The following is a 21,137-nucleotide window of genomic DNA, read 5'->3' on the forward strand; positions in this document are numbered from 1 at the left end:
ACTTGGGCTTTTTAAACACAAAAATAAAGACCCTTCAGTAAAGCTAAATAGATCATATGAAGCCATTTAGAGGTTGGTAATTAAAATAAACCATGACCCTCAACAGAACCTGCCATTAAAACAGTTGGCTAGCCTCATAACTAAGGAGTTGGAACAACAGAGCTCTCTGAACATATGTATTTGTTTTTAACAAATTTTCTACCCAGCCCCACCACAAGTATCACCTTCATGGATACAGCTATCATCTTTGAGATTCCTTGCTTATTTGCTTGGATCTTGAACACAAACAAGAAGAGCAGAGAGAATTACCTCGGCAAAAGCTTGAGAATTATCACGTAGAAAATTGCACACCTCAACCCTTTTCTCCCATCTTTAATTTTTTCATGATGATTTGATTAATGAAATTTAAAGGTGGTGTATGGTTGTTTGCTTGACCAAAGGAAATCAAGTTCAATTCTAAAGATCCTTTTATGCTGGGAGTAGGTGGTAGGAAGAGGGTTGTGTTGTTTCTGCACAAAGTCAAATATTTTTAGGAACAACGTTTACATGTTACTGCTTATAAGTTTCAGAGTTTGCAACAGAATAACTCAATTCCTGAGCCAGCTTCTGCTCCTCCATTCCAGCAGTTCAATCCGAGGAGTCCCAATTCTTCATTCAGAACTGAATCTACCATCCAGATTCAAAACACTTAGAGGGAGCCACAGAATGGGGCAAATGGCCAGCAATCAATGCAGTGATGGGGCTAGAAAGTAAGTGGGTTAAAACAGGTAAAATTCTATACTTGCAAATTAAGTCTCATAGCGCCATAGTCTTAGGATGGTTGGACTCGTTAGAAACCCAAAAAGAACAGAGAGCAAAATAACTGGGCCAAGCCCCTATTCTCCAAAGAGCCAGTTTTTCCGAGACTTAGAGGATCATTGGGGGGAAAAAAAATTAGTTTGCATGTGAAAGGCTGTAAACCGCAGCATCAAATCCTTCCAGACCTGTTATAATACTGATCAAAAGATATCCCTGTTTAAAATCTTATACGCATTGTATAGCTTTTTAAAAGCTACATTTTTATTTGTCAGTTTTAAAAACAACCTTCTTCCTTGTCTGTACTGATTTACAAAAAGAGGTAAAATGAAAGCGGTAGGAGGGAGGGTTAATTCTATAACGAAGGCAGCTACCTTTAGGTGCCAGATACATGCGTAAACCTTTAGAATACCAGTTTATACGAGCTTGTGTGTGCACATTCATGTGTACATGCCAAAATGCACCTAGACACTATTCTATAAATATGCTTGTATCATCAGTAGTACAAAATCTGAGGGTGGAAAGACACACAGACAGAATCTGGGCGGGGTGGACAGCTGCGCACACACACCAGCCTGGTGGCTGACATAAGTGCCCACACGTAAGTTGTACAGGCATATCTCACTTGTTATGCTAATATTCTATAAAGGAAAGCAGGTGATCACTGTCCTTGACAGAAAAGGCCATCAGGTACCCAGTTACAAAATTACCCTCTTAGTGAAAAGCAGTCACCAAGAGATTTTCACATAACATCCACTCTGTCATGCCACATATAATTTTCAACAGCACAAAAAAAAAGCTTTTATATATAAAAAGAAACTTGTTTTCCACACTAGGATGTACAAACTTGAAAACTTTAAGAATAATGGAATCTGGACAACTGAGGTAGTATTTTGGGAATGAGGGAAAAAATTCTTCCATTTTAGTAATTTTTTTTCTTTTTTTAAACTACACAATTAGGAAACCCTGTATAACATTTATAAAATACTTAAATTCAACCTCTCTAAATTTGCAGAGCACTACCTCTAACTACAGAGAATACCATCAGAGAAAGTCTGCTTCTCTTGTGATGATTTTTTTTTTTTTAAACTAAGATCCCACGTAGACGTCTACACAAGAGCAGGAAGATGTTTGGAAGGCAGGCAGGGAAGTTCACAATAAAGTAGAGGGCTGCTAAATAGATTAGTAGAGAATGAAGTAGAAAAATTAGATCTTAGGTGAACTTAGAAACTGCACACCTAGGGGCAGCCTGACCATTTGGGCAGTGCCCGAGGGCCCAGAGACTCTGCCTGGATGCCCGTTGCACACTACAGCCCTCCCCGATCCTACCTTTAAAGACGTGATGCTGGTGATCTAGTGGCCTCTGCGGAGGGAACATGTTCTTTCCTGCTCATTGGCGCTGCTGCTATTCCCCCTGCTTGGCACCACTAAAAAATGGCAGCTGAGACTCCCTGCGGAAGTCTCGTGAGACCGTCGAGACCCGCGAGAACACTGCGGGAAGTCTTGGCCACCATTTTGAAAAGACAGTGGAGTTGGCAAGCAGGGGAATAGTGACAGTGTAGCAGGCAGGAAAGAACATACTCCACCCCCCCACCCCCGCAGAGACAACTAGACCATCAGGGCCCTTCAGGTAGGACCAGGGCAGCAGGGGCATAGGCTGCGGTGGTAGAGGGGGCAGCAGCGTGGTGGTAGGGGGTATGTCGTGTAGCGGCCAAGCAGGGGGCCAAGACCACCCTCAGTCCGCCCCTGTGAACACCAGTAAAACGTTTGGGAGGAGTCGGTGAGGGGCATGGGCACCAACAGCATAGGAAACACTAACTGACCAAATCTGTTACAGCACACGCTTGCAGAATTGTGTGTGTTTACTACTAAGTAAAATCTCCAACCATTCCAGAGAAACAAACTAAACAGAATGGCACAGACAACCATGAAAAAAACAAAACCAAATAAAAATTAAGAAAGATTGTGAAGGATCACTGTAGCAGCTGGCTCAGCTGGAGGTGCTTGATACTTTCTACCAGATCGAAATAAAGAACATGGCTTATACCTCTCATACTTAACCTTGTGCGTGCTGCAGTTGTGTTGTCCAACCAATATTTGTAATCAGTCTTCCTAACAATGAAACGTTTGGATTGGTGTCACATTTTCATATGCGTTATATTTTCAGGTTGCCAACCAAGAGTACAGAAAAATACCTAACTGCTATGAAAAGAAAATGATCGGAATAGGCTCTTAATGCAATACTTAGTTTTGCCTCAAGATTAAGGGAACTAAGCTAGCAAACAAACCTGAAAGTATTTGCAAATTATAAGCAGCCAACATTTCACACTGTGGTATTTCTCCAATGAACAATTTAAGAGCCTTACTTGTATTGTAGTGTAATGAAAAAACAAACCAAAAAAAAAAACCCCCACAGAGAAAAAAATGCAGAGATGGTATTAAGGCAAAAGAACAATGCCATACAAATACTCATTTGCAACCCTGTCAAAAGAGAACATTACATCAAATGCAACAATCTATGTAAACTTCCAAAAAAAACATTAAATAAGAAGTGTCCTTCCTCTCCAGGGGCCATGTTAGTCCCTTTAAAACATTAGTGTGGCAACATTAATGTACCACTGCATAGCTCACGTAGCTTTCTAAGCAGCAAGACAGGATAGGCTGCTGTCACTACTTTCCTTGATTTTTCTTGTTCCTCCTCATTTTATAGAGAATTCAGCAGGCGTATCTGCATTCAATTGTTCTAGTACTTTCCAGCTTGGAAAAGTGCATGGCAAGTCTAGAGAAGCAATTTGGAATGGTTACAAATGTGAGTTAAGAGAGCTTGGTGGAGCAATGTAAGAACCCGTGCATTCCATGTTCCCTTTGCTACTCATTTCCAGCAGGATAAATCGGTACCAATTTTTCTTTTTTTCTTCTTAGTGTTCACTGTAGTGTTACAGCCATTTTGTTTAGTGAGAGGTGCAAGGAGGAAGCTGCAGGTGTGCTTCTTTGTTTGCAACATGAAGGCAAACTGGTACTTAAAACCTGAATGCCTTTTATCCTGTAAACTCCAGTTTTGAGTTCCCTTGGCAGAGGCTAAAGTAGTTAAGTAGAAGGAAAAGGGCAGAATGCCATACCATCAGCTGATCTCCTCTGCTTTTTTTTCCAGTGCCATCCTCAGCTTAGGGAATGGATATCCTGAGGCACTTTAGCTTATAAAAGGATCTGAGCAACGTAAGGAGAGTGAGTGCTGGCAACAGCAGCTAATAATGGCAGATCATTTGATTCAATCCTGGAAAAAAAAAAGGGGGGGGGGGAGTGTTAGCATGTCAAGAAAACAGAGAAAAAATACAAAACAAAAAAACCCCTTTGACACATTAAGAGGCTCACTTTCAAAGCATGTAGACTTACAAAGTTACATACAGTGGGGGAAATAAGTATTTGATCCCTTGCTGATTTTGTAAGTTTGCCCACTGACAAAGACATGAGCAGCCCATAATTGAAGGGTAGGTTATTGGTAACAGTGAGAGATAGCACATCACAAATTAAATCCGGAAAATCACATTGTGGAAAGTATATGAATTTATTTGCATTCTGCAGAGGGAAATAAGTATTTGATCCCCCACCAACCAGTAAGAGATCTGGCCCCTACAGACCAGGTAGATGCTCCAAATCAACTCGTTACCTGCATGACAGACAGCTGTCAGCAATGGTCACCTGTATGAAAGACACCTGTCCACAGACTCAGTGAATCAGTCAGACTCTAACCTCTACAAAATGGCCAAGAGCAAGGAGCTGTCTAAGGATGTCAGGGACAAGATCATACACCTGCACAAGGCTGGAATGGGCTACAAACCATCAGTAAGACGCTGGGCGAGAAGGAGACAACTGTTGGTGCCATAGTAAGAAAATGGAAGAAGTACAAAATGACTGTCAATCGACAAAGATCTGGGGCTCCACGCAAAATCTCACCTCGTGGGGTATCCTTGATCATGAGGAAGGTTAGAAATCAGCCTACAACTACAAGGGGGGAACTTGTCAATGATCTCAAGGCAGCTGGGACCACTGTCACCACGAAAACCATTGGTAACACATTACGACATAACGGATTGCAATCCTGCAGTGCCCGCAAGGTCCCCCTGCTCCGGAAGGCACATGTGACGGCCCGTCTGAAGTTTGCCAGTGAACACCTGGATGATGCCGAGAGTGATTGGGAGAAGGTGCTGTGGTCAGATGAGACAAAAATTGAGCTCTTTGGCATGAACTCAACTCGCCGTGTTTGGAGGAAGAGAAATGCTGCCTATGACCCAAAGAACACCGTCCCCACTGTCAAGCATGGAGGTGGAAATGTTATGTTTTGGGGGTGTTTCTCTGCTAAGGGCACAGGACTACTTCACCGCATCAATGGGAGAATGGATGGGGCCATGTACCGTACAATTCTGAGTGACAACCTCCTTCCCTCCGCCAGGGCCTTAAAAATGGGTCGTGGCTGGGTCTTCCAGCACGACAATGACCCAAAACATACAGCCAAGGCAACAAAGGAGTGGCTCAGGAAGAAGCACATTAGGGTCATGGAGTGGCCTAGCCAGTCACCAGACCTTAATCCCATTGAAAACTTATGGAGGGAGCTGAAGCTGCGAGTTGCCAAGTGACAGCCCAGAACTCTTAATGATTTAGAGATGATCTGCAAAGAGGAGTGGACCAAAATTCCTCCTGACATGTGTGCAAACCTCATCATCAACTACAGAAGACGTCTGACCGCTGTGCTTGCCAACAAGGGTTTTGCCACCAAGTATTAGGTCTTGTTTGCCAGAGGGATTAAATACTTATTTCCCTCTGCAGAATGCAAATAAATTCATATACTTTCCACAATGTGATTTTCCGGATTTAATTTGTGATGTGCTATCTCTCACTGTTACCAATAACCTACCCTTCAATTATGGGCTGCTCATGTCTTTGTCAGTGGGCAAACTTACAAAATCAGCAAGGGATCAAATACTTATTTCCCCCACTGTATGTTACTATGGAACTTTGTAAGTATGTGCTTTGAGAATGAGCACCTAAGTCTCCAGCAAAGTTCAAATTTTGCATTTATTACAAGGTTGGGGGTTTTTTTTTTTTTTCTTAACAGTAGTTTCTGTACTCCAAAGATATTCTAGAAAAATCAGTGACACCTTGAGGGTGGATACTGCAGCAAAAGTTAGAAGATTTCTCTAGCAATCACCTGGCATATCTATATAAATGTGAATCATTTCAAATATTAAATTATTTTTTATTATATAAAGTAACTTTTAAAGTACTTTTCCAAACTCGTTATGTGCCAACTTAATTTTGGGGCCCTTTTAGTAAAGTGTGCTAGAATTTTGGCTTAACACATTGTAATGTAGGATTTTACTGTGCACCAAGCCCAGATTTAACTCTGCACCTTTTGGGGGCGTTCCCTCTATTTTATTGTTTTTAAACTGCAGGTCAAGCATTAATGTTACCAGTAACATGTGGTACCTGCAGAGAGTTAACGCAGGAGCACTTACCACCTCCTATTTAACATGTGTTAATTGCTGTCATGTTAACTATGTATTAGCCCATTCACTAAGTCGCGTTATAGACATGTTAGCGTTTTTTAATGTACCTGTCTACAATATCCCCATAGGCGCCTGTACAGTTCTGCTGGGTCCCAGTCATCAACTGGATCTGCTTTGTCATCTGAGTGGAATTGTGTACCCAGCATGCGCTCCAAAACCCAGGGCACAAGGGTACTTGACTTGGTTGGAAGGGTGGGCCCACGATTTTTCACCGTTTCACTGTGTGCCTCCTAGGCTGGACTAATAAAGCGTGTAAGGGTTCCATATCTATAACTGTTCTGTATTTTGGATGGTGTGCTGGGTGAAATGGGGGGGGGGGTGGGGGGAAGGGGATTTGTGAAGTGGTCTGGGTGGGTTACTTCTTCCTTTAGGTGGGCTGGCAGGGCGAGAGGGAAGCCAGCATGATGGTGATTGGTTTAGGGAGGGGAAGGAGCTACGGGTGGTGGTGAGGATGGAGGACAGGAGTTTCTTAAAGTGGGTACTTGTAATGTTTGGGGACTTAATAATTCTGGTAAGTGCAGCATTGTCTTTTTTGAACTGTGCCAGTTACAATGGGATATTGTGCTATTGCAGGAGACGAATTGTGTCGCAGAGATTATCATTTGCTGTGGTATAGACAGTATGGGGTAGTAGAGGTTCGTAGTCCATGGAAGGGGGGGGGGCAAAATATTGGTGGGGTAGCGATTTTGGTGCATGGTAGTTGTCCCTTTTAGTTTGAGGATTTTTATCGGGACTCAGAGGAGCGCTGTTTGACATTTTAAAGGGATACTGGGAGGGAGGGAGGGAGGGAGGGAGGGCTGTCACTGTTGTGAATATCTATGCCCCAAATCACCAACAGGGGAGGTTTTTTTCACGGGTTTGTTCAGCCTTTATTGCATAGGATCCTGTTGTGGGTGGACATTTTAATCTTGCTCCTGATCCTGGCTTGGATCATTCGAAGGGTTTAGGGGGGGGGGGGGGGGGGGTGGATTCTAGTAAACAGAATAGGACAGCTTTCCTCACTCTGATAGGAAGTTTAGATGTACTTGATGTGTGGCGTCGGTCACCTACACAGCAGAACTACACTTTCCATTCCTTCCCCAAGCATTCTTATACCCACCTGGATGCCATTTGGTGTCATCAGAATCTCTGGGGTTTTGTGGATGATGCCCATATTGAGGCCATCCAGATATCTGATCATGTTCCAACATGACTTTTCTTTGTGTAATTTGGGGTGGGACATTGGAGGGAAGTTTTGGAGACTCAGTGAAAATTTGTTGGGACCTTCAGCAGGTGAATCAATCTTTTCTGGAGGTTAATGATACCAGGGCGGTTTCGGATGCAGTTTTATGGGATATGTTGAAGGCTGTGGTTAGGGGTCATCTCAAAGTGGGGGGCATGAGAGAAACGGGCTAGAGCTAAGTTGGAATTCCAGTTGCAGGAGCAGCTGGTAGTTTTGGAGAGAAGGCATAAAGAGCAGTTGATTTGAGGTTCAATTGCGGGACCTTGTTGAAGTATGTGTGGCTTTGGGGGTTCCTGCAGGTGGAGTGGGTTGAATTCATGCGTTGGATGCTCAAACAGCAGTTTTTTGAATTTGATAATAAGTCGGGGACTATGTTGGCGAGGCATCTGAGGGGGAAGCGGATCCCCAAAACTGTCTCCAAGATCAAAGGGGATGACTGTTTTGGGCACACCTTTTGGATTATTGTTAAACATCGTATAGTATGAATGATCAGAATTCGGGAGGGGGAGAGTGGAATATTCCAAGTTATTTGGACGTTGTTGCCTCCTGTGGCTTTCAGAGGTGGATAGGAATGCTTGGAGGCTCCTATTACCTCTTCCAAACTCCTTAGGGCAGTAAAAAGTCTTAAGAATGGAAAATGTCCGGGCCTGGATGGCGATATGGAATAATTTTATGTTATTTTTTGGTGCTATTGGAGGCCTTTTGGGGAGGGTAGGAAATGGGGTGTTTGAGGGGACAGCCTTTTCCACCTAGCAAGTAAGAAGTGGGAATAACAGTTCTGTTAAAGCCTCATAAGGATTCGGTGGTCTGTGGATCATATAGACCCATATCTTTGTTGAATGTTAATGTTAAGTTGTTAGCAAAAATTATGGCAGATCACTTGAAGACTGTTTTACCGCATTTAATTCATGTGAATCAATCTGGTTTTATTCTTCAGCATCAGGTGGCGGATAACACCCACTGTACCTTAAACTTTATTTGGGGGTCCCAGCGAACTCGGTTGGCATTTTATCTTTAGATGCGGAGAAGACCTTTAACTGGGTTTTTGGAGACTATCCTTGGCCTATATTGGATAAGATGGGTTTTGGTAATGAATTTTGTTGTTAAATCACAAGAGGACTGTGAAAAAATTACAAGAGGACCTCCCAAGACTGGGTATCCAAATGGCAGATCTTTAATGCACGCAAGTGCAAAAAGTGATGCATGTAGGAAAGAGGAACCCAAACTATAGCTACATGATGCAAAGTTCCACATTAGGAGTCACCGCTCAGGAAAAGATCTAGGTGTCATCAATGACGATACGTTGAAACCCTCTGCTCAGTGTGTAGCGGTGGCTAAGAAAGCAAATAGAGTGTTGGAAATAATTAGGAATAAAATGGAAAACAAAACTGAGATCATTATAATGCCTTTGTATCGCTCCAAGATGCAACTGCACCTTGAATACTGTGTGCAATTCTGGTCACTGCATCTCCAGAAAGATATAGTGCATTTAGGAAAGGTACAGAGAAGGGTGATGAAAATGATAAAGGAGATGGGACGATTTCCTTATGAGGAAAAGCTAGAGACTAGGGCTCTTCAGCTTGGAGAAGAGTCAGCTAAGGGGACATATGATAGAGGGCTATAAAATACTCAATTGAGTAGAATGGGTAGACATGAATCATTTGTTTACTCATTCCAAATATACAAAGACTAGGGAGCATACAATTAAGCTATTAAGTAGTAAATTTATAACAAACTGGAGAAAATATTTCTTCACTCAATGGTGTAATTAAACTCAAACCCGTTGCCAGAGAATGTGGTAAAAGCAGTTAGCTTAGAGGGTTTTAAAAAGATTTGGATAATTTCCTAAAAGGAAAGTCCATAAGCCATTATTAAGATGGACTTGGGAAAATCTGTCTTACTCTTTTGGGACCTTGCCTGGTACTTGTGACCTGGATTGGCTGCTGCTGGAAACATGATACGGGTCTGATGGATCTTCAGTCTGTCCCAGTATGTTAATGCTTATGTAACGTTCTTATGCACACCGCTTACTCCTTCCCCCTCCAAAAACTGCCCGTTATAAGGCAACTAGAAATTCAGCCTTTTTCTTTTTAACTCTAAAATTGTGTAGTAACTTACTACCTACAATTCGATCAAAATTTAAAGTACTTCTGAAAACCTACTTCTTTCAGCTCTCTTTTAGAACTCCCTGGGTAAGGTGTTGGTTGGCCTGTGTATTGATGCAATCTGAGATTTATGTTGTAAATGTTGCTACTTATAATTTTACTGTGAATGGAATGTGTCCTTTTCTATCCTTTATGGAGTTCCTTTCGTTTTCTTTTATATGTATTTTATTATAGAAAACCACTGTGACCTGTGACCAGATATAGCAGTATATCAAATCTTTTAAACAAACATTCTAATACAAGTCCTGGGCATGCCCTTGACCTGCTCATGTCCCTCCCCAGTACACACCCCCTCCCTTGCAGTTGCACAGTATCGATTTCACATGCACATTTTAGAGAATACCAACTAGTGTGTGTAACTGCTAATTGGTGCCAATTAACACTACTAAATGCCAATTATTGGTGGTTAACATGAATTATCAGCTTGTTATTATATTAAGTTACATGAACAAGACTTACTTCTATAATTTGTGCATGCACCTTTAAGCACTAAGAATAACTTTGGGCGCTCATGTTTATAGAATTAGGGGGAAATAATCGACTAAGTTTTATACAAACAGAGCATTGGCAAGCTATGTAATAGTAGTAAACTGTTTTATGCACCAAAGCTCTAACAGTTCTAGTACAAGGCTTACAGGCCCATCTAGTCCGGTATCCTGTTTTCCAAACATTGGCCAAGCCAGATCACAAGTACCTGGCAGAAACCCAAATCGTGGCAACACTCCATATTACAAATCCCAGGGCAAGCAGTTGCTTCCAGTGTCTATCTCAATAGCAGACTGTGGACTTTTCCTCCAGGAATTTGTCCAAACCTTTTTTAAACCCAGCTACACTAAACACTGTTACCACATCCTGCGGCAAAGAGCTCCAGAGCTTAACTATTTGTTGAGTGAAAAAATATTTTCTCCTATTTGTTTTAAAAGTATTTCCATGTAACTTCCTCGAGTGTCCCCTAGTCTTTGCACTTTTGGAACGAGTAAAAAAAATTGATTTACTTCTACTCATTCTACACCACTCAGGATTTTGTAGACCTCAATCATCCATCTCTTTTCCAAGCTGAAGAGCCCTAACCTCTTTGGCCTTTCCTCATACGAGAGGAGTTCCATCCCCTTTATCATTTCGGTCACTCTTCTTTGAACCTTTTCTAATTCCGCTACATCTTTTTGGAGATACGGCTGGTTATGATTTGTGTCACACACATAGCTCAACATAGCCAGAGGCAAACACAAATTTTTAAACACAAAGGAGGAAAAAGCCTCAGCAGACCCTGATCAATTCAAACATTAATGGTCTTTAAAGGTTCCAGTGTCGATGACAGGCATAAATTAGCGCTCCACTGCAAATCACTTTGAGAAAAAATAGTACTTAACTTAAAAGTTCTCACAATACTGCATCAGGGACCTGCGGTGTACAATTAGCTGGAACAAACTTTCGAGCTCCAGGAGCACAGCCTTCACTGCTGCTCCCCCCAACACAATCTGTGTTTGCCTCTTGCCATATTGAACTTGGTGTGTGATGTATTGAAGATATTTATATATTTAGTACTCCACCATCTTCCATTCATCAGTTATTAGTGAAAATATGATTTGTGTCACACAAAATACCTTCAACAGACTATCACTGTAAAAAAAGGTACTTTAATAAGGTTCATTCTTCTTCAGTTTGGGATTAGTAGGCAGGCATCCCGTGACCTTTCAAATGTTATTTTATTTAAGTGGTGAGGTCTCAGTGTCTTACAATTGCCAAAAAGTCACTTAAGAACATTGGCAGAGCAGCTGGGTAGAGAATACCTTTATACAGGGAACAATTTTAGACATGAAAGCACTGAGTTTTTTTCCACTGCACAGGGATTCTCATCTCTGATCCCTTACACGCATCACCCTTTCTCTTAGCCTCCAAACATGTGGTTTTAAGGACGTTCAAAACAAAACATGCAAATCTGTCTAGTTTGCATATCCACTATAAAAGGATGACAAATGGATCTATAGTCCAAGAATTGGCATCTTCGTAAGATGCTTTAAAAAAAAAAAAAAGTATCCAACTTCTGCTTTGCTTTTTTTTTTTTTCAAATGAACTAATTGTGAGTGGGTGTAATTACAACACACTGGCACAGAAACAATGAAAATAAAAGCAGACCAAGACCATATGGCCTATCCAGTCTGCCCATCCATGCCATCTATTATCCTTTCCTCTCGCTTAGAGATCCTATGTATTTATCCCAAGCTTTCTTGAATTCAGATAGTCTGTCTCCATGAATTTACCATCCATCCCGTGAAGTATTTCCTCAGGTTATTTCTGAATCTATCCCCTCCATCTTCATCTTATGCCCCCTCATTCCAGAGCTTCCTTTCAAATGACAGATACTCACCCTCCTGTGCATATATACCATGGAAATATTTCAACATCTCTATCAACATCTCCCCCTCCCACCTTTCTTCCAAAGTATACATAAGGTAAAATTATGTATAATCATACCTGATAATTTTCTTTCCATTAATCATAGCTGATCAATCCATAGACTGGTGGGTTGTGTCCATCTACCAGCAGGTGGAGATAGAGAGCAAACTTTTGCCTCCCTATATGTGGTCATGTGCTGCCGGAAACTCCTCAGTATGTCGATATCAAAGCTCCATCCACAGGACTCAGCACTTAGAGAATTACACCCACGAAGGGACACTCTGCCCAGCTCACCACCGCCGAAACGGGGGAGGGGAATTAACCCAGCTCATCCCCACACAAGTGGGGGAGGGGAATCCGTCCAGCTCATCCCCGCGGAGCGGGGGAGGGACACCACACCCGCCGATGCGGGGGGATCTGGCTTATCCTGCAACCGCAACCGCGGGAGGAGCTGACTGACCCTAACACCGCCGAAGCGGGAGGGGTACAAAACTGCCCTACAGCCGCACGAAGCGGGAGGGAGTGCCGGCAGAATTTTAAGTCTCAATCCAGCCCCGTAAAACGGAGGGGAGAGGAATGCAGCAGCTCACTGTAACACAAACTCGTCTTAACTCTTGAAGAATCCAAGTGAAAAAACTTGAACACGAAGTCTTTCTGAAGTAACTGAAGACTAAACTCGAACCTGAAATGCAACCAGAATAAAACAATACAGATATCTGGGAGGGGCTATGGATTGATCAGCTATGATTAATGGAAAGAAAATTATCAGGTATGATTATACATAATTTTACCTTCCATATCATCAAGCTGATCAATCCATAGACTGGTGGGATGTACCGAAGCAGTACTCACCCAGGGCGGGACCTAGAAATCCCTGACCGCAACACTGAAGCTCCAAACCGGGCCTCCGCCCGAGCAGCCACAGTCAAGCGGTAATGCTTGGAGAATGTATGGGCCGAAGCCCAAGTTGCCGCCTTGCATATCTCTTCCAAGGAGACGGAACCGGCCTCTGCCATCGAGGCCGCCTGAGCTCTTGTGGAGTGAGCCTTCAGCTGGATAGGCGGCACCTTCCCCGCGGCCACATAAGCCGCTGCAATGGCTTCCTGGACCCATCTTGCCACTGTAGGCTTAGCAGCCTGCAGACCCTTACGAGGACCTGCAAACAGGACAAACAGATGATCCGATTTCCGGAAATCATTGGTCACTTCCAAGTATCTGATGATGACTCGTCTCACATCCAGATATTCAAGAGCGGAGTACTCCTCTGGGTAGTCCTCCCTACGAAAGGAAGGGAGACAGAGCTGCTGATTCACATGGAAGCGAGAACCAATCTTGGGCAGGAAGGAAGGCACTGTGCGAATAGTCACTCCTGCCTCAGTGAACTGCAGAAAAGGCTCTCGACATGAGAGCGCCTGGAGCTCGGAAACTCTTCTGTCTGAAGTGATAGCCACCAAAAAGACTGCTTTCAACGTCAGGTCTTTCAGAGATGCCCTCGACAAGGGTTCCAAAGGCGGCTTCTGCAATGCTCTTAGCACCAGGTTGAGATTCCACGCAGGCACCACTGAGTGCAGAGGAGGGCGCAGGTGATTAACTCCCTTGAGAAAGCGCACCACATCTGGCTGCGAAGCCAGGGAAGCACCCTTCAGGCGGCCCCTGAAGCAAGCCAGAGCCGCTACCTGGACTTCAAGGGAACTGAGCGACAGGCCTTTCTCCAGACCTTCTTGCAGGAACGCAAACACTGAAGAAATTGGAGCAGTGAAGGGAGAAAGTGAGCCTGCTTCACACCATGCTGCAAAGATACGCCAAACCCTGGCGTAAGCAGTAGAAGTAGAGCGCTTCCTCGCTCTCAGCATAGTGGCGATGACCTTGTCTGAGAAGCCCTTCTTCCTCAGACGCTGCCGCTCAATAGCCAGGCCGTAAGACCAAAGGGAGAGGGATCCTCCATCACCACGGGACCCTGATGTAACAGGCCCTGCTCCACTGACAGCCGCAGAGGATCGTCGACTGAGAGCCTGAACAAGTCCGCATACCAGGGACGTCTGGGCCAATCCGGACCCACCAGGATTACCCTGCCGGGATGCTTTGCCACCCGGTCTAGCACCCTGCCCAACATGGGCCAGGGCGGGAACACATAGAGGAGCTCTTGTGTCGGCCACTGTTGGAGAAGAGCATCTACTCCCAGGGATCGAGGGTCCCGTCCTCTGCTGAAAAAGCGCGGCACTTGGCCATTGGCCGATGACGCCATCAGATCTAGGCTCGGCTGGCCCCAGCGCTTCGTGATGTCCAAGAACGCCTGAGCAGATAGTTGCCACTCTCCGGGCTCCAAGGTATGGCGACTGAGAAAGTCCGCCTTGACATTCATGACTCCGGCAATGTGGGCCGCTGAAAGCTGCTCCAGGTTCGCTTCCGCCCACTGGCAAAGACTCATAGCCTCCTTGGCTAGAGGGGCGCTCTGGTACCTCCCTGGCGGTTGATATAGGCCACAGCCATGGCATTGTCCGACAGGACCCGTACAGGCTTCACCACCAGTACCGGGATGAACTCCAATAACACCAACCGAATGGCTCTGAGTTCCAGGAGGTTGATAGACCACTTGCCTCTGCAGGAGACTAGAGCCCCTGCGCTGTCCTTCCCAAGCAGTGGGCTCCCCAGCCTATCAAAGAGGCGTCTGTCGTGACGACAATCCACTCCGGGGTCACCAGAGGCAATCCTGCAGACAACTTGTCTGTCTGCGTCCACCAGCTCAGCGCCTTGCGCACTGCTGGGTCCACGGGAAGGCGCACAGCATAATCCTCCGACATCGGAGTCCAGCGCAGCAGCAGAGAAAGCTGTAGTGGTCTCATATGAGCCCTGGCCCAGGGCACTACTTCCATCGTGGCCGTCATAGAGCCCAACAGCTGCACGTAGTCCCAAGCCCGAATAGGAGAGGCTACTAGGAACTAGTCCACCTGAGCCTGAAGCTTGACAATCCGATTGTCTGGCAGGAACACTCTGCCCACTTGGGTGTCGAATCGAACTCCCAGATACACCAGGGACTGAGTCGGGCGCAGCTGGCTCTTCTTCCAGTTGATGATCCATCCCAGGGAGCTCAAAAGAGCAACTACCCGGTCCATAGCTTTGCCGCACTCTGCATAAGAGGGGGCTCGGATCAACCAGTCGTCCAGATAAGGATGGACTTGTACTCCTTCCTTTAGCAGGAAGGCCGCTATGACCCCCATTACTTTGGAAAAGGTCCGCGGAGCAGTAGCCAACCCGAAAGGGAGGGCTCTGAACTGGAAGTGTCGTCTCAGGACTGTAAAACGCAGAAAGCGTTGGAGAGGAGGCCAGATGGGAATATGCAGGTACGCTTCCTTGATGTCCAAGGAAGCCAAGAACTCTCCTGCCTTCACTGCCGCTATAACAGAGCGGAGAGTCTCCATGCGAAAGTGCCTCACTTTCCAGGCCCGATTGACCCCTTTGAGGTCGAGGATAGGCCGGACAGAACCTCCTTTCTTTGGAACCACAAAGGAAATGGAGTAACGTCCCTTGCCAATCTGATTTTTTGGCACCGGAACGACCGCACCCAGGCGGATCAGGTTGTCCAAGGTCTGCTGCACTACCACAGCTTGACCGGAGACTTGCAGGGAGAGAGTACAAACCCGTCTCTTAAGGGTTGGCAGAACTCTAGCTTGTAGCCGTCTCTGATGACTTCCAGCACCCACGCGTCTGAAGTTATAGTGGTCCACTCGCCCAGAAACGAGGACAGCCGTCCTCCAATCTGCACTGGGGCGTGGACCAAGGCCCCGTCATTGGGTACGAGACCCTGGGGGAGGACCGGAGGGAGCACCTCCGGGACGGCGGTCTCTGCGAAAGGAATGCTGCTTGGGGGAGAAATTCCTCTTGAAGGAAGAGGGGGCAGAGGAACCCGACTTGCCCGGGCGGTATGGAGGTATCGGGACGAGTACTAACCCGAGCCCTGACCTCTGGTAATTTCTTGCCCTTAGACGTGCCGAGATCGGTCACGATTTTGTCCAGCTCGACCCCAAAGAGCAGCTTGCCTTTAAAAGGCAATCTAGCCAGGCGGGATTTAGAGGCGTGGTCAGCAGACCAATGTTTCAGCCAAAGCCACCGCCGCGCAGAGACTGTCTGAGCCATGCCTTTAGCTGAGGCTCTCCAGACATCATACAGCAAGTCTGCCAAATAGGCTAAGCCCGATTCCAGGGCCGGCCAATCAGCCCTCAAGGAATGATCCGAGGGGGAAGCCCGCTGCACCATAGTCCGGCACGCCCTGGCCACATAGGAGCCGCAAACTGAGGCCTGCAAACTTAAAGCAGCTGCCTCCAAGGACGACCTTAAGGCCGCCTCCAATCTTCTGTCTTGGGCGTCCTTTAGGGCCGTGCCACCTTCCACCGGCAACGCCGTTTTCTTAGTCACCGCAGTGATTAAAGAATCCACGGTAGGCCACAGATAGGCCTCACGTTCACTCACAGCCAAAGGATAGAGGCGGGACATAGCCCTAGCCACTTTAAGGCTCGTTTCCGGGACATCCCATTGAGCCGCAATTAAGGTGTGCATGGCATCATGCACGTGGAAGGTTCTAGGCGGGCGCTTCGTCCCCAGCATAATGGCAGAGCCAACAGGGGCTGAGGGAGAGACGTCCTCCGGAGAGGAAATCTTCAAAGTGTCCATGGCCTGTAACAACAGGTTGGGCAAATCCTCTGGGCTAAAAAGCCGCGCTGCAGAGGGGTCATCCGCTCCATCCGAGCGGGGATCTATCTCCTCCAAGGAATCCGCAAAGGATCGTTGGGAGACCTCAGACACGCTGCCCTCATCTACATCGGAGGAGACAAAAGTCCTCCAAGGCCTGGAAATCAACCCGAGGGCGTTTACCTCTGGGAACCTCAACCTCTTTATCAGAAGAGGGAGCAGGGGCAGCGTTTTGCATGAGGAAAGCCTGATGCAGCAGCAAAACAAACTCGGGGGAGAAACCCCCCAGACTGTGCACTTCCGCAGCCTGGGCAACAGCCCTAGACGCACTCTCAACCGGCGCTCGCAATAGCGGGGGAGAGACATGCTGCGCATCCAAAATGGCGTCCGGCGCGAAACTCCGTGAAGGAGCCGCGCGGGAAGAACGGCGCTTAACTTTAGCCGCTTTTGTGCCGTCGCCCAAATTAAGGGCGTTCATGGCATTAATGTCTCCAACCTCAAGGGCGGCCCCGAAGAAGCCGTCCGAGCCGCGTGGCCGGCCAAGATGGCGGAGGCGAGGAGCGGGGGTTGGGCGTTTATGGCGGGAAAAAACCGCCACGCCGGAGGAACGACCGGGACATTCATCGGTCACTAAACTATCACCCATCAAGGGCGAATCAGGTTGTAAAACCCCCGCATCCCCTCTAGAAGCGCTCCAGCGATCCGGGGAGCGACCCTTTGCGCCCTCGCCCTCCGACGCCATTGCCACGAGGAGAAGAATCGGGGAACCCCCTGCCCGCTATAAAAAGGTAAAATTACCTGCTTGCCGCTCCGAGCTATAACGAACTGGTGTCCCAGTGAGTAGCTGCAATGAACGTTTAAAGAAACGTCGAATTAAACGCCTTTAAAGACGTTTAAAAATATATATATTTTTTTTTTTTTTTTTTTTTTTTTTTAAACGGAGCCAGCGGGAGGGGGGAGAAAAGGAGGGACCTGGCACCACCAGGTTTGCACTTGCTCAAAAGAGCCCTCAACCCCAGGCCTCAACAAAACCTAAGGATTAGGCTTGGAGGCCTAGCCAGAGCTGCTGCTGTGTGTGACCACCACCTGCTGAGATAGAGAACATACTGGGGAGTTTCCGGCAGCACATGACCACATATAGGGAGGCAAAAGTTTGCTCTCTATCTCCACCTGCTGGTAGATGGACACAACCCACCAGTCTATGGATTGATCAGCTTGATGATATGGAATGAGATTTTTAAGACTCTCTCCATTCACTTAATGACAAAAATCTGAGAACATAACTCTGTGCTTCCCAAAATACTGGTTTAGACTCCAAATGGAGTTGCATGATCCACATTTTAGATCACAACAGCAACAGAGGAAAAAAACCTCGCCATCAGTCCACAGAGTGATACTATAACTGGATCTGTGCGGGCTTGACTGGAGGTGGGGGATTATAACACCACTGTAGCTGAAGCTACACAAGAACAGCAGCACAGGCAGCAAGGTAGGTCTGGAGGTTGTGTGCTTATTTTTCTCCATTATTGTTTCACAGAAGATCCTGAAAGCATTTGGATTGTGAGAATACTAGCTAACCCCTGATGCAGGCAATACACTGAAACATGGGCTGTGTCAGGTTCTCAATAACTAGACCTTTTTTAACCCTCTTCTTGTGGCTGATTACACTTCTTTGCCTTTCCAGTAAAATAGGGTAACAGCTACAACATTTAGGAAGCAGGGGCGTATCTGCGTGGGGCCTCAGGGGCCTGGGCCCCTGCAGATTTTGCCCTGGACCCCCCTACTGCCATCAACCCTCTCCCGCTGCCGTTGCTTACTTTTGCTGGCGGGGGACCCCAACCCCCGCCAGCCGAGGTCCGCTTCCACCTGCCGCTGCCTTAAAAACTACTTCTTCAGCCGGCGGGGGACCCCAAACCCCCGCCAGCCGCCCCGAGGTGTTTAAAATTCATCTTCGGCCTCCGTGGCCGTGCTGCTGTTGATAGGAGCTGTTGAATCCACTTCGGAGTCTGACGTCGTTGTACGTTGTACGTGCTGCGACGTCAGACTCCGAAGTGGATTCAACAGCTCCTATCAACAGCAGCACGGCCACGGAGGCCGAAGATGAATTTTAAACACCTCGGGGCGGCTGGCGGGGGTTTGGGGTCCCCCGCCGGCTGAAGAAGTAGTTTTTAAGGCAGCGGCAGGTGGAAGCGGACCTCGGCTGGCGGGGGTTGGGGCCCCCCACCAGCAAAGGTAAGCAACGGCAGCGGGGGAGGGTTGGTGGCGGGAGGAGGGTGGAGAGAGTCATTGGTGGCGGTGGGGGCTCTGACAATGGCGGGGGGGGGGGGGGGGTCAGTGGCGGGCTAAAATGTGTCCCCTCCCTCTGGCTCTGGTCTCCCCTACCGCCGGAGTCCAGATATGCCCCTGTTAGGAAGTACTGTTCAAACTGCAAAATCTGGAATCGAGGAACAGAGCAGTGGGCTGAGAACCAGGGAAGCCTGGTTCAAATTCCACTGTGGCTCCTTATGACCCTGGGCAAGTCACTTAACCCTCCACTGCCTCAGATACAAACTTAGATTGTGAGCCACTAAGAACAGGGAAAATACCTCCTTTATTTGAATGTAACTCGCCTTGGAAAAAGGCATGAGCTAAACACAATGAATAAATGTAGTCAGACCACAAGTTCATCTAGCTTAACTTTCCATCTAAGATCACAGAATGCGAGGGTGTACAAAAAGCATCTAAGAAACCAGCATGTGTGGCTGTTCATCCATGACATCTCTTTCCCACTTCCACTAGTCAGGGTTGAACACAGAATGAACGCTTTGGACTGTTAGACAGGCTGACTGATCAGTCCCCCAGAAATCTACCTAATCCTTTTAAGAACTCAGTTTTGCTATTCAACTTCATAGCAACTTGAGACGATGAATTTCACAGGATAACTATATCCAATTTGAATATTACAAAACACAGCGGCTCTCTTGATTCTATAAAGCTTCTAGATTTGACAGTCCCAAACCTCTACTTTTAAGCCTTCACTGGCTACCTATTGAGGCGTGCTCTGTTTTTAAATTAGTCTACTCTGTTTTTGTTTTTTTAATTCTTTATGGTTCTGCTCCACTATATATGCTAAATATGGTACCTTTGATTTAGTTAATTGGCTAGATTTATGTATGCTACTAGCTGAAGACATTATTTCAGTCACCCCACTGGGGGGGGGGGGGGGGGGGTTGTCTATAAATCTGTACTAGAAGCATCCTTCACTTACCAAGCAGCCAAGTGGTGGAATAAACTACGAAAATGTATTAGCCATCTGGTTAACTATAGGATGTTTAGGAAAGATTTGAAAACATGACCGTTTCGGAAGTTTGTTCAGTCAAAGCAGTAGCATGCTGTGGTCCTTGTTTTAATGTTTTTATCTGGATGTTACTGTACAGGGCTACTTCAGTATATTGTTATAATTCTAGGATTATGACCTACTTTTTTTAAATGTGAGCCGCACTGATCTATCAATGGTATATGTGGCATGCAAGTATTAAATATGATGAAAAGTATACCCTTTTTTATTTTAAACTTGTCACCTCATTGGGTGACCCATAGTTCCCTATTTACTTTCCCCACACCTTTCATCAATTTATACCCCTTTCCTTTTTTTATATTTAAGTGACATCATCCCATCAGTAATAATGCTGTGCACTACCATATGGAATCAAGATTCAAATCCACAAACCTGGTTTCTCTTCCCTGCACCAGCCAGAGGATGCTGTCAAGGTGGTGGTCACAACTTTTTCTCTCTCCCCCCCAACCCTCCTGTCAAATCCTGGTCATTGAACAATGGTGCCATCTAGTGTCTATGGTTGGGAAACAGCTGCATCCATCTAGTTTTTAATGGAGCTGTATTCTGTGTGGCCTTTTGCCAATGATCAGGGTAAATGGGGAGACAGATGAGGGTTAAAAACTTTAAAAATATGGCGAACTCCCATGGAGATATAAGTGAAGGTTGTAGCTCTGATAAAAGCTAGTTAGAAGCACATGCTGGGCTCCATTCATTCCTCTCCTCCCTCCAAAATATGTATATACCTAAATTAAAGGTATATACCAATATATAGACCAATCCGATCACTCAGTGACCATCTGCCCTTTCGGAAATCACTAAAAACCCATCTGTTCAGGCAAGCCTACCCAAACGATCCAGATTAATTCCCACAAACCCATCTATTCATCACATATCCAGGAGACAATGACAACGACCTAGACTACATCTCCCCCCCTCATTTTCCCCTGCTTATCCCCTGTTCTATCCCCTTTCACCTTATCGACCGCTCCCCC

The 21,137-nt window shown here is 46.1% G+C and overlaps 1 protein-coding gene across 3 annotated transcripts in view; it reads right to left on the reverse strand.

Annotated features, from left to right (window-relative positions):
• Window positions 1-556: 556 nt before the first annotated feature.
• FNIP2 (folliculin interacting protein 2) overlaps window positions 557-21,137 on the reverse strand; it is a 156,418-nt gene continuing 135,837 nt past the window's right edge. For all 3 annotated transcript variants that reach the window (XM_030191601.1, XM_030191602.1, XM_030191600.1), the window contains one exon: window positions 557-4,069. In XM_030191601.1, coding sequence (XP_030047461.1) covers window positions 3,991-4,069 — 79 coding nt within the window. In that variant the 3' untranslated portion in view covers window positions 557-3,990. The remainder of the gene's footprint in view (window positions 4,070-21,137) is intronic.

Source organism: Microcaecilia unicolor, chromosome 2, assembly GCF_901765095.1.
Source record: "Microcaecilia unicolor chromosome 2, aMicUni1.1, whole genome shotgun sequence".
NCBI lineage: Eukaryota > Metazoa > Chordata > Amphibia > Gymnophiona > Siphonopidae > Microcaecilia > Microcaecilia unicolor.